Source organism: Panthera pardus, unplaced genomic scaffold (assembly GCF_024362965.1).
Source record: "Panthera pardus isolate Hobbes unplaced genomic scaffold, ASM2436296v1 HiC_scaffold_6, whole genome shotgun sequence".
Classification (NCBI taxonomy): domain Eukaryota; kingdom Metazoa; phylum Chordata; class Mammalia; order Carnivora; family Felidae; genus Panthera; species Panthera pardus.
Window position 1 is genome coordinate 128,994,881 of NW_026526991.1, and position 12,172 is coordinate 129,007,052.

Consider the following 12,172-nt stretch of genomic DNA (forward strand, 5'->3'; position numbering starts at 1 on the left):
TCTATCCTTAACAAGGGCCCAGTTATGCCTTGGTGATTTCAAATTCCACCCAGAATTCTTTCACTAAAAGCCAATCTCACTCATTCTTCCCGGGCAGGGAGTAACATGCCAAAGGTAACATGAATGGGAATCTGGGCGGCCACATTTACTAGGAAATTAGTAATGGAGCAATCTGTATTTTTAGAGATTGGACTTGCCAAACGTGTGGCATTTTGGACATTGTTTTATTTTTAATTTTTTTCTTAATGTTTATTTTTGAGAAAGAAACTGCAAACAGGGGAGGGGCAGAGAGAGGGAGACGCAGAATCCAAAGCAGACTCTAGGCTCCGAGCTGTCAGCACAGAGCCTGATGCGAGACTTGAACCCACGAACCATGAGATCATGACCTGAGCTGAAGTCAGACACTTAACTGACTGAGCCACCCAGCCGCCCCAATAAAATTAAGTTTTGACCAGTGATGCCTACTTTGTTAAGCCTATTTTCTATGATTAAAAAAATCTGTATAGTTAGATTAATAAGTTTTCACAAAGTTGGGGCACTTGGGTGGCTCAGTCGGTTAAGCATCCGACTTTGGCTCAGATCATGATCTTGCAGTTTGTGGGTTTGAGCCCCACATTGGGCTCCGCACTGTCACCTTGGTAATTCTCTCTCTCCTTCTCTCTCTGCCCCTCCCCTACTTGCGCTCTCTCTTTCAAAGTAAATAAACTTAAAAGTTTTCACAAAGCTTTTTTGAAGAAGTTTTCACAAAGCTTTGCAAGGAGAGAGCTTTGTAAGGGAATGACAATGTTTGAGGGATATGCCTGAAAAGAACATTCACGTAATATGTAAAACAAAGGAAAAAAGTGTTTTTTCACATAACTTCTCATTAATTTAGACCAGTAGTAATGAGTCTCAAATAACACACTAGTGAGTCTGAATCATTTAGGGAGGAGGCCCCCAAACTTAAAACTTTCCTAAATAAAACCTGCAACCTCATTAATATGAGGCAGTGAGGTCAGGGTGCATGGGTTAGGATTTTATTAGCTCGTGTTTGGTTGTCTGTCATGCAGCCAGCACAGAATTATGGTACCAAAGAGCAAGATGTTTTCTGTTTTGTAAGATAACCCAAATATACCCTTAAATTGGTATCCTAAAATCACTATTCAAAAAAGAAGAAAAAAAAAAAAAAGCTCATTCCTTTAGTAAATCACTGAAGACACTCTTCCTGTCCCTTAAACTCAAGGTGCTTGAATGACACAATCAGACACCACTGTAGTTTGTTTTGGTGTAATAGTTAATTATGCTAAGATAAAGTTCATCACAACCTGAAAAATGTACTCAACCCAGGACTTGATATGGCCTGCCCCTTCTCAAGGCCCGGCCCATTGGTACTCAACTAATAACATCACTAAGGAAATGTATGAGAAGACAAACACACTATTATTTACAGATCTTCTTGTCCAACCCTACTCAGAATACATCCTTGATACTTAATGGTGAAAGAAAATGCTTTCCTCTTTAGATTGGGAACAAAAAACAGTCATAGACAGGAACTGAAGTGTTAAAACTTCTCAGGCAACATGATCCAACACAGAAAATCCTAAGGAATCTATAAAAATGCTGTTAAACTCATATGTAAGTTAAACATGGTCCCAGGATACAAGGTCAACTGACAAAAATGTATTCCATTTCTATATACTAGTAAGTAATAAGTGGGAATTACAATGCAGAAAGTAGCCCTTACAATATCATCAAAACTGTAACACATTTAGAAATAAACATGACAAGGGGCGCCTGGGTCGGTTAAGCATCCGACTTCAGCTCAGGTCATGACCTCACAGTCTGTGAGTTCAAGCCCCACGTCGGGCTCTGTGCTGACAGCTCAGAGCCTGGAGCTTGCTTCAGATTCTGTGTCTCCCTCTCTCTCTGCCCCTCCCCTGCTCATGATTTGTCTCTCTCTGTCTCAAAAATAAATAAAAAACATTTTTAAAAATTAAAAAAAAAAATAAACGTGACAAAATACATATATGATCTGTACACTAAAACTACGTATAATGTTAACTTTGACAGTTGCTTTCTTTTCTGTAATCCAAGTGCCTAACTTAAACTTTGACGAGACACCCATTGCAAAGACAACCATCTCAGACAAAGAGTGCCAGCTTCACCAGTAGATTCAAGAGCCAGGCTACTTCCTCTCACAGACAGTCCTTTGTTTTCGAGATTTTGGTTTATGTCTCTAACTGACCACTTCATTTTTCTCTCTGAGTACTTTAAAATCCTGCTCATATGTTTTAAATTGACCAGTAAAGTGTGAGCCCATGAAATCCTAGATCCCCACCCTTGACCTCGGAGGCCCTTGCCCACATGCACTCCTTGTACCCAAGACCTGGCTGTTTGGCCCCAGGGGTGCTATGTAATTTCCAGGTCTTATAATTAGCAAATTTTTATTTTCTCAAAGGTTGCTCATAGTTCTTGCTGAAGGACATCTTGCAATCGTAATAGGATTCACAACAGCCGGTCCAACCCTAACACTGGTTATTCACAGGCTGGGGCAGGCACTATTACTACCAAACATTGCTGAGAAAAATTAAAGACCTAAATAAATGGAGAGATGTATTATGTTCACAGAATGCCTTAAGATGGCAATTCCCCCAAATCGATCCACAGATTAAACAGTCATAATACCAATTCCAGGAAGGGTTTTTAGAGTAGAAATCAATAAGCTGCTTCTAAAATTTATACGGAAATGCAAAGGACCTAGAACTGCCAAAACAAATTTAAAAAAGAACAAATCTGGAGGACTAACACAGTTAGTCCTGAGCTGAAATCAAAAGTTGGATGCTTAACCGACTAAGCCACCCAGGCTCCCCCAACTTGTAATGTTTTTAAAAGTTAATATTTAAAAAATTTTTTTTTTCAACGTTTTTAATTTATTTTTGGGACAGAGAGAGACAGAGCATGAACGGAGGAGGGGCAGAGAGACAGGGAGGCACAGAATCGGAAACAGGCTCCAGGCTCCGAGCCATCAGCCCAGAGCCTGACGCGGGGCTCGAACTCACGGACTGTGAGATCGTGACCTGGCTGAAGTCGGACGCTTAACCGACTGCGCCACCCAGGCGCCCCAAAAGTTAATATTTTAAAATGTTGAAACTCAATCTGCTGTGACAGGACATTCAGATCAACTACTTTTCTGTGAGGTACAATTTTTGTTTGCTAATCTAGATCACTGCATTCTAACTCTGTTTGGATGGCCTATGAATATATAATAAACCCTATATTGCCAACAGCTGAGTAAGGAAAAATTAAACACATGTTTTGGATTTATATAAAAGCATTTAATACATTGATAAAAAGGATAGTATTAAAAGACTTATCTCAATGATGAATTGTATCTATAATGCAAGCAACTAAGTCCCCCTTCTGGCCCACCCACCCCCTCTTATCCCTGAATACTTGAAGAAAGCATACACACAAAAGACCTCAAATGAAAGCTCCCCCAAGATCTAGAGTAACTGAGAAGTATTTAAGTGATATTTTTAAATTATTTAAAAATTAAAATCAAATTATAAAAAAGGAAGGCATTCAGCTCACCATCAACCTTTACAAGAATATTACAGTACTTCTGTACAATATACCATACACAAGGGAACGGGGACTCTAATGGCACCCTTGGTTCAAACAGGACCGTGTGTCTTTCATAGGAAGGGGATTGCTCAAGGAGCAGCCTGGAGTTCAAGTCCTCAGCGGCCACTCAGTTGTGACCTTCTTCAAATACATAACTCTGTTTCAAGCTTATGGGACAAACAAAATCTACTCTAAATGAGCCATTAAAAACCATAGTTTTGAGTACTACAATATTGTAAAAGCACAGAGAACCATCTAGATATGAATTAAATGCCACATGATTCAGTGAATTAATCAATTTGAAAAAACAAGAAAGAGGTAACAACAGAAATGAAAGAAGGAACCTGGCCTTAATATCAATATATCAAGACTATGTCAATGGTGACTATAATTATCTATATGGTAAAGATAATTTATTTTTTCTAGGAAACATTATTTGTAGAATTTGAGTCCTAAAAGATACACTTCAAAATCATTTACTCCAAGCCCCCTCATTTTCCAGATGGGAAAACTGAAGCCTGGAAGCTAAATTAATTCTTTTGCCTCTATGTGTCCATGCAAATATTAGAACCTTATTCCGGTAAAGAAGCAACACTGGACACTCTATAACCCAAGACACATAGTTTCTGGGCAAAGAATTTGCATGAATGGAGCCATCAGTAGTGACAACAGGGAAGACGATGGTTTTTTGATTTACCAATGAAAAGCCAGCGTTAAATTTGGCGTTAAGCCAACCCGAAACAAAATAGGAAGGCAGAACGTGTAGGCGTAACACATGTTTGGACTGTGCCAATCAGAATCTGAGTGATACAGAGCCAACACCCTTGCCCCTCCAGACCCACAAGAAGTAACATAGGTCGTGGGTACCTGTTTGAAGTTAGGGCTATTTAAGGCTATTCAGAAATTTGGCATGTTCTTCTCCTCTTGGTAACAGGGTTTCGCCTCCTATCTTTGGGCCTGTTTTTTCCTAGAAAAATGAAAACAGTTTAGTAAAAAAAAAAAAAAAAAAAATGGGTCAACATTATTTGCATGGGTCACTAAAATCGGTCACCTTGCAAATGACCTACCTTTAGCATTCCATCTCGTTCCCATTTGAAGAGGCCACAATTACTGAAACAAGAAAAGATCGGATTTACTCAGTGGTGAGGCACAGGCAGGTACATAGAGATAATGGGGTTCGCTGCACTCACAGGAAGAGTATCTGCCATTCAAACAAGCTGATCAAGGTAACACTCATAATTATGGGCTAAGTTCTAAAGCTACTGAAAATACACACTCCGAAGATATGAGAAACAGCCTTCAAATCTGTAAAAAGCTAGAGCTTTCAGACATGGAACATCAAATGAAAGCAGAACAGCGTATGTTCACTGCAGGTGATGAGCACAAGCTTGGTTTCTCCTGACGGGCATCGGGAAGAGACTAAGAAGAGGAAGCTAGCCTTCTGACACCATACAGTCTAGAGCTTTCCCCGTCCCCTTTTCTGGAACTAAAAGTTTGTGATAAGAAACTTCTTATTGTCCTTCTGGTCTGGACAATCTTTCCCCCTTTTTCAAACCTAAAGATGTGTACTCTCTTATTGTTCAAAGGGCCTAGAGACCCTTGTTCTCATTTTTTTAACATGGTGAGGGAGCCCAACCCTGAGAAGAGATGAGGCTACTACAGAGAAAACTTATTTAAAACAAATATTTTTAAATATTTATTTATTTTTGAGAGAGAGAGAGAGAGAGAGTGAGCCAGCAAGTGGGGGAAGGGGGAGACACACACACACACACACACACACACACACAGAATCTGAAGCAGGCTCCAAGTTCTGAGCTGTCAGCACAGCCCCCAACGCGGGGCTTGAACCTACAGGTGGTGAGCTGAAGTCAGACGCTTAACTGACTGAGCCACCCAGGCGCCCCAAGAAAACTTATTTTTATACAAAGTTCACTCTGCTGAAATAGGCAAAACAAATACAATCAACTCATGGAAATATGGCTTCCGGTACCCTTCGATTTGAGATGCTCTAGGGCATAGGGATTGCCCTATACCTGCCCCATTCTTCCTCCTGAAAATCTAGACTCTGTTCCTGCCCTGAGAGTCAGCATGCCAGTGGCCTTGGCTCTAACCCTCTCCACCACCTTCCCTGTCTAAAGATTGCCTCAATATCTGTTGAGAGAAATTTTCTAGACTACTTGTAGATCAATGACAAAATTGTATATAAAAAATTCTAGTCAGGGGTCGGTAAATTACAACCCATGGACCAAATCCAGCCTGCCACCTGTTTTTATAAATTAAATTTTATTTGAACACAGCCATGTCCTTTTGCTTCTATATTACCTGTGGTTGCTTTTGAGCTATAACACCTAGTAGAGTAGTTATGAAACAGACCATCTGGTTCATGAAATGTAACATTTAGTATCTGGCCTTTGACAGAAAAAGGTTGCCCTCTTCTACTCTAGATCAAGAATTGACAAGACAGGGGCGCCTGGGTGGCTCAGTCAGTTGAGCGTCCGACTTCAGCTCAGGTCACGATCTCACGGACCGTGAGTTCGAGCCCCGCGTCGGGCTCTGGGCTGATGGCTCAGAGCCTGGAGCCTGCTTCCAGTTCCGTGTCTCCCTCTCTCTCTGCCCCTCCCCCGTTCATGCTCTGTCTCTCCCTGTCTCAAAAATAAATAAACGTTAAAAAAAAAAAAATTAAAAAAAAAAAAAAAAAAAGAATTGACAAGACAAAGTCCAGAAAAACAGTTGTTACAAAAATAACAGCAACCACCTGGAGGATGAAAAAGCATCTTAAAAAAAAGTTTATTTTGAGAGAGAGCGAGAGCGAGAGCGAGAGAGAGAATGTGCCCTAGCTAGAGAGGGGCAGAAAGAGAGAGAGACAGAGACAGAGAGAGAGAGAGAGAGAGCGAGAAAATCACAAGCAGGCTCTGCACTATCAGTGTGGAGCCCGATTGAAGGCTTGAACTCATGAACTTGCGAGATAGATCACACAACCTGAGCCAAAATCAAGAGTCGGACGTTTAACCTATTGAGCCATCCAGGCACCCCAGGATGAAAAAGCATCCTGTTCTTCCATTTGTGAGTTGTACCTACTGCTTATTAACAGAATTTTTCTGGTACTCAAATGTTTTACATAAGCTCTTGCTATTAAAATATGTGGCAGAAGTCAAGTATCAATACACAGATAAATACTTAAACACTCATACAAATTCTGTCCTTTAAGGATAATCCAATAAAGTCAGAAATTTAAAAAAAGAAAAAGATGGCTAAAAATCAATCCCATATATTTGAAAATTAAACATTACTGACGCTTAGGTCAAACAGGAAGTCATCAAAGGCATTAAAGAAATAATACACTCAGGGGCACTTGGGTGGCTCAGTTGGTTAAGCGTCCGACTCTTGATTTTGGCTCCAGTCATGATCTCACAGTTTGTGGGAACAAGGTCCACATTGGGCTCCGTGCTGACAGCATAGAGCCTGCTTGGGATTCTATCTGTCCTCTCTCTCTGCCCCTCCCTCTACTCGTGCGGGTGCATGCGCTCTCTTTCAAAATAAATAAACATTAAAAATAAATAAATTAGATCTCAAACAACCGAATTTTACACCTTGAGGAGCTAGAAAAAAAAAAAGAACTAGGCCCAAAGTTAGCAGAAGGAAGAAAGTAACAAAGATCAGAAGAAAATAGAGACCAGAAAGCAATAGAAAAGAGAGAGATTAAGAGCTGATTCTTTGAAAAGATAAACAAAATTGACAAACCTTTAGCTAGACTAAGAAAAAAAAGAAGACTCAAATAAAATTAGAAATCAAAGAGGAGACATTAAAACATACTACAGGGGCCCCTGGGTGGCTCAGTCGGTTGAACATCTCACTTTAGCTCAGGTCATGATCTTGCAGTTCGTGAGTTTGAGCCCCGCGTCGGGCTCTGTGCTAACAGCTCTGAGCCTGGAGCCTGCTTCAGATTCTGTGTCCCCCTCTCTCTCCACCCCGCCCCTGGGTGCTCTCTCTCTGTCTTTCAAAGATGAATAAACCTAAAAAAAAAAAAAATTAAAACATACTACAGAAATGCACAGGATTGGGGCACCTGGGTGGTTCAGTTGGTTGAGCGTCCGACTTCAGCTCAGGTCATGATATCACGGTTCATGAGTTTGAGTCCCACATCAGGCTTGCTGCTATCAGCTCAGAGCCTGCTTCAAATCCTCTGTCCCCCCTCTCTCTCTGCCCCTCCCCAGCTTGTGTTTTCTTTCTCTCTCCCTCTCTCTCTCAAAAATAAATAAAAACATTACAAGAACAAAAAAACAGAATCATGAAAGATCTATGAAAGATTATATGCCAACAAATTACATAACCTAGAAGAAATAGATGTATTTCTAGAAACCTAAGACTGAATGAAAAAGAAACTGAAAATCTGAACAGACCAATAATGAATAAAGACATTGAATCAGTCATCAAAAAAAACCTCCCAACACTGAAAACTCCAGGACCAGATGGCTTCAATGGATAATTCTACCAAACATTTAAAGAATTAACACTAATCCTCCTGAAACTTTCAAAATATTGAGGAGGAGGGAATAGTTCCAAACACTATGAAACTAGCATCACTTTGATGCCAAAACCAGATAAGGATACCACAAGAAAATCAAAAGGTAGACAATATCTCTGATGAATACAGATGCAAAAATTCTCAACAAAACATTAGCAAATCATATTCAAGAACACATTAAAAGGATTTATATACAACAACCAAGTGGGATTTATCCTTGTGATGCAAGGAGGGTTCAACATATGCAAATCAATAAATGTAATATATCACATTAATAAAATGAAAATAAAAATCACATAATCATCTCGATACACAGGAAGCTTTTCACAAAATACAACACCCTTTCATGATAAAAATCCTTCACAGACTGGGTGTAGAAGGAACACATTAATAAGGTCTCAAACTCACAGCTAACATTATACTCAACGGTGATAAAATGAAAGCATTTCCTCTAAGATCAGGAACAAGACAAGGATGCCCACTCTCACCACTCCTATTCAGTAGAGCACTGGAAGTCTTAGCTAGAGAAATTAGGCAAGACAAAGAAATAAACAGCATCCAAATTGGAAAAGAAGTAAAATTGTTGCTTTTTGCTGATGATACAATCTTATATATATATAGAAAATCCCAGAGATCAAAAAACTGTTGGAGTTATTAATCAATGATTTCAGTAGGGCAGCAGGATATACAATCAACATAGCAGAAATCAACTGCATTCCTTTACACCTGAAAAAGAAATTAAAAAAAAAAAAAAAAATCCCATTCACAATAGCATCAAAAAAAAAAGAAAAAAAAGAAAAAAAAATTAAAGGCTTGGTAATAAATTTAACCAAGGAAGTGAATGGAAATCTACAAGACTTTCCTGAAAGAAACTGAAGACACAAATGAATGGAGATACCCTAAGTTCATGGATCTGAAAAAGTTAATATTGTTATAATGGCCATACTACCCAAAGCCATGTACAAGAGATTTAATGCAATCCCCATCAAAATACCAAAGGCATTTTTCAAAAAAAGAAGAAACAACCCTAGTATTTGTGGAGACCCAGAAGACCCTGAATAGCCAAAGCAATGCTGAGAAAAAAAGAACAAAGATGGAGGTATCATGCTTACAGATTTCAAACTATACTAGAAAGCCACAGTAATAAAAATAATACGGTACTGGCACAAAAAATAGATACAGCGACCAATAAAACAAAATAGAAAGCACAGATCTTTCCATATATATAGTTAATTAATGTTTCAACTAATATTCAACAAGGGGCCAAGGATACCCAATGGGGAAAGGATAGTCTCTTCAACAAACAGTGCTGGGGATGCTGTAAAAACACACACATAACAATGAAATTGGACCATTATCACACCTCCCTCACAAAAACTAACTTGAAATGAATGAAATACTTAAACGTTAAGACATAAAACTCCTAGAAGAAAATGTAGAAAAAGCTCATTGATACTGGTCTTGGCAATGATTTTTTTTAAACATGATGCCAAAACCTCAAGCAACAAAAGCAGAAGTCAATAAATAGGACCACATCAAACTTGAAAGCTTCCTCTACACGGTGAAATTAACAAGAAGCAAAATGAAAAGACAGCCTACAGCACTGGAGAAAATGTTTACAAGCCATTTATCAGCCAAGAGGTTAATTTCCAAAATATGCAAAGTCAGTCAAGAAATGGAAGCCCACTATCATCACTGCTATTTAACATGGTATTGGAGGTCTGGCTAACCCGATCAAGAAAGAGATAGAGGGTGTAAGAGTGGGAACAAAATAGGTAAAATCATCTTTATTTGTGGATGATCAACTACGTAGAGAAATCAACAAATTACTGGAATAAGAGTTCGATAAGCTTGCCAGGGGCAAGATCAACTTATAAAAAAAGTAGTAACAGTTCTCTACACCAACAACAAGCAACTAGAAACTATGCTGGGAAATAAGTTGCCATTCAGAGTATCAGTGAAAACTATGACACATCTAAGAATTAAGAATACTCAACATCTCAGTGGAGACCATTTTAAAAATCAATAAAAGCCATAGAGGAGGAGATGAATAAATGGAAAGATACTCCATGATCTTAAAAAATGGATGACTTCATATGTAAAAGCCATAAGTCCCCACAAAACTATTTGATTCATTTAACGTGATCCTAATCAGGGATTCTACTTCTGAGTGGGATGGTCCTTTAGATCAGTGCTCTGAAAACAACTAGTAAAAGGGAATCAAACACAGATATCCCGATACAGATACCAACCACTCTTGGAGAGCCCCAATCTCCATCAACAGTTCTGCTAGTGGTCTTCCACCGAGGCAAGACCCAGACCCTCAGCTTCCCATCTGCCCGCCTAGAGTCTGCCAATGCTCCCAGGCAAAAGTGGCCACAAAAATTAGCTCATTGCTCTCGGGTTCTACCCCAGTTCTGGTTCCCTCGTTCTTGTCCCAGGAACTGTAGTACCTTCAGAGAAATGACTTCTGTCTTTCACTGAACAAACATTTGTGAGTACCCACTGTGGGCTGAGCATTGTACTAAGTAGCAGGGATACAGCAGCGAAGAAGGTGGGGTCCCTTCCCACCAAGAGATTTTAGGGATAGCTGGGAGCTCAATGAGGCACAGAAATAAGGCCTGAAGCTCAAAAAGGATCGTTCAATGTTCCAGTAGAACGGCATCACAAAGGAACTGGAGAAAGGTTCAAGAATCAATTCTCCTACCTGCAGTGCTTTTTGGGGAGCCGGTCAAGGGAGATGCTTCTGTTTCCACAGGGACACTTGAAAAACCTCTTTAGGCCGTCATGCCAGTGATAGTCGTGCTGCTCACTGACGCAGGTCTCCAAAGGCTTGAAGTGGGTGTAGGCACACTGCATGAAACCAACAGGAGGGCACACATCTGGTCAGGAGCTTGGGAGGAGAAACTGGCTAGCTGCTAGGAGGGCAATCTGTTCCATGAGGATTTCCCGTTTCTCACCACCAGCCAGACAGCTGGGAGCAGAGAAACCACCTTAACTACTAGTTGTGAGGACCCCTGTGGTTTCTGGAGTCCTGTGTAATGATGCCACTTCCCCTCCTGTTGGCCACAAGTGCTGGTCAGGCATCAAGTACATAATAACTTTCTGGAACATCAAGACAACAGTAAGGGAAGAACAAAAGCAGTGGAAACCTCTCAATAGCTTCATCAGGTCTGTCCTAAATTCACTGCAGTTGCTCGGTTATAGGATGACACTGGGGCCTCTTCAGTAGCCCTTTTGTTTCTTCTTAAAAGGCCTCAGAGAAGTACTTAAGATTATTCCTATTTGTCTTTCATAAGCAGCAAAACCAAGACAGAGATATGAAGTCACTCACTTGTAATTTTGACCCTCAAAAGTGTTGAAGAGAATAGGGAACAACAAGCAGCATCGAGACTAAGGAACAGAATGTCCCCAGCACATGGGAAGCCCTCCCTGTGCCCTGTCTAGGCACTGCTCCACTCGCACCCCAGGGGTAATCACTACCCTGCTTTCGAACAGCAAACATTGGTCTGCCTGGTTTTGTACTCTGTATAAATGGAACTGTAGGATACATTAAAAAAAAAAAAAAAAAAAAGAAGGAAATGGTGGGTGAACATCACAACAGGTGCTGGGACACAGCAACGTGATTTCTGGTAATCAGAATCTAGATAAGTGACTTTTGGTTCTGAGCCTCAGAAAGCGCAGAGCAGAGTGGTATGCAGAATAGCACCGCCCCCCTGAGACATACACCCCCTACCCCTGGGGAACCCGTGGGCACGTCAGGTTACACGGCAAAGGTGGATCAGGGTCGTTGACCGTAAGATTGGGAATCGATCCTGGATTTTCAGGTGGGCCCAATGGAATCACAAGGGCTTTTATTTTATTTTATTTTTTTTTTCAATGTTTTTTTTTTTATTTTTATTTTTTTTGGGACAGAGAGAGACAGAGCATGAACGGGGGAGGGGCAGAGAGAGAGGGAGACACAGAATCGGAAACAGGCTCCAGGCTCCGAGCCATCAGCCCAGAGCCTGACGCGGGGCTCGAACTCACGGACCGCGAGATCGT

At 40.4% G+C, this 12,172-nt stretch overlaps 1 protein-coding gene across 7 annotated transcripts in view; it reads right to left on the minus strand.

The window, feature by feature from the left end:
- Positions 1-12,172, minus strand: part of MCM10 (minichromosome maintenance 10 replication initiation factor) — a 108,504-nt gene that overhangs the window by 68,606 nt on the left and 27,726 nt on the right. For 6 of the 7 annotated variants that reach the window (XM_053894618.1, XM_053894622.1, XM_053894620.1 and 3 more), the window contains exons 18-20: positions 10,836-10,981; positions 4,671-4,713; positions 4,471-4,570 (exon numbers count right to left, since the gene is read on the minus strand). In XM_053894618.1, coding sequence (XP_053750593.1) covers positions 4,487-4,570; positions 4,671-4,713; positions 10,836-10,981 — 273 coding nt within the window. In that variant the 3' untranslated portion in view covers positions 4,471-4,486. Of the gene's footprint in view, positions 1-4,001; positions 4,571-4,670; positions 4,714-10,835; positions 10,982-12,172 lie in introns of those variants that run through there. The other variant, XM_019460766.2, reaches the window with a different exon arrangement.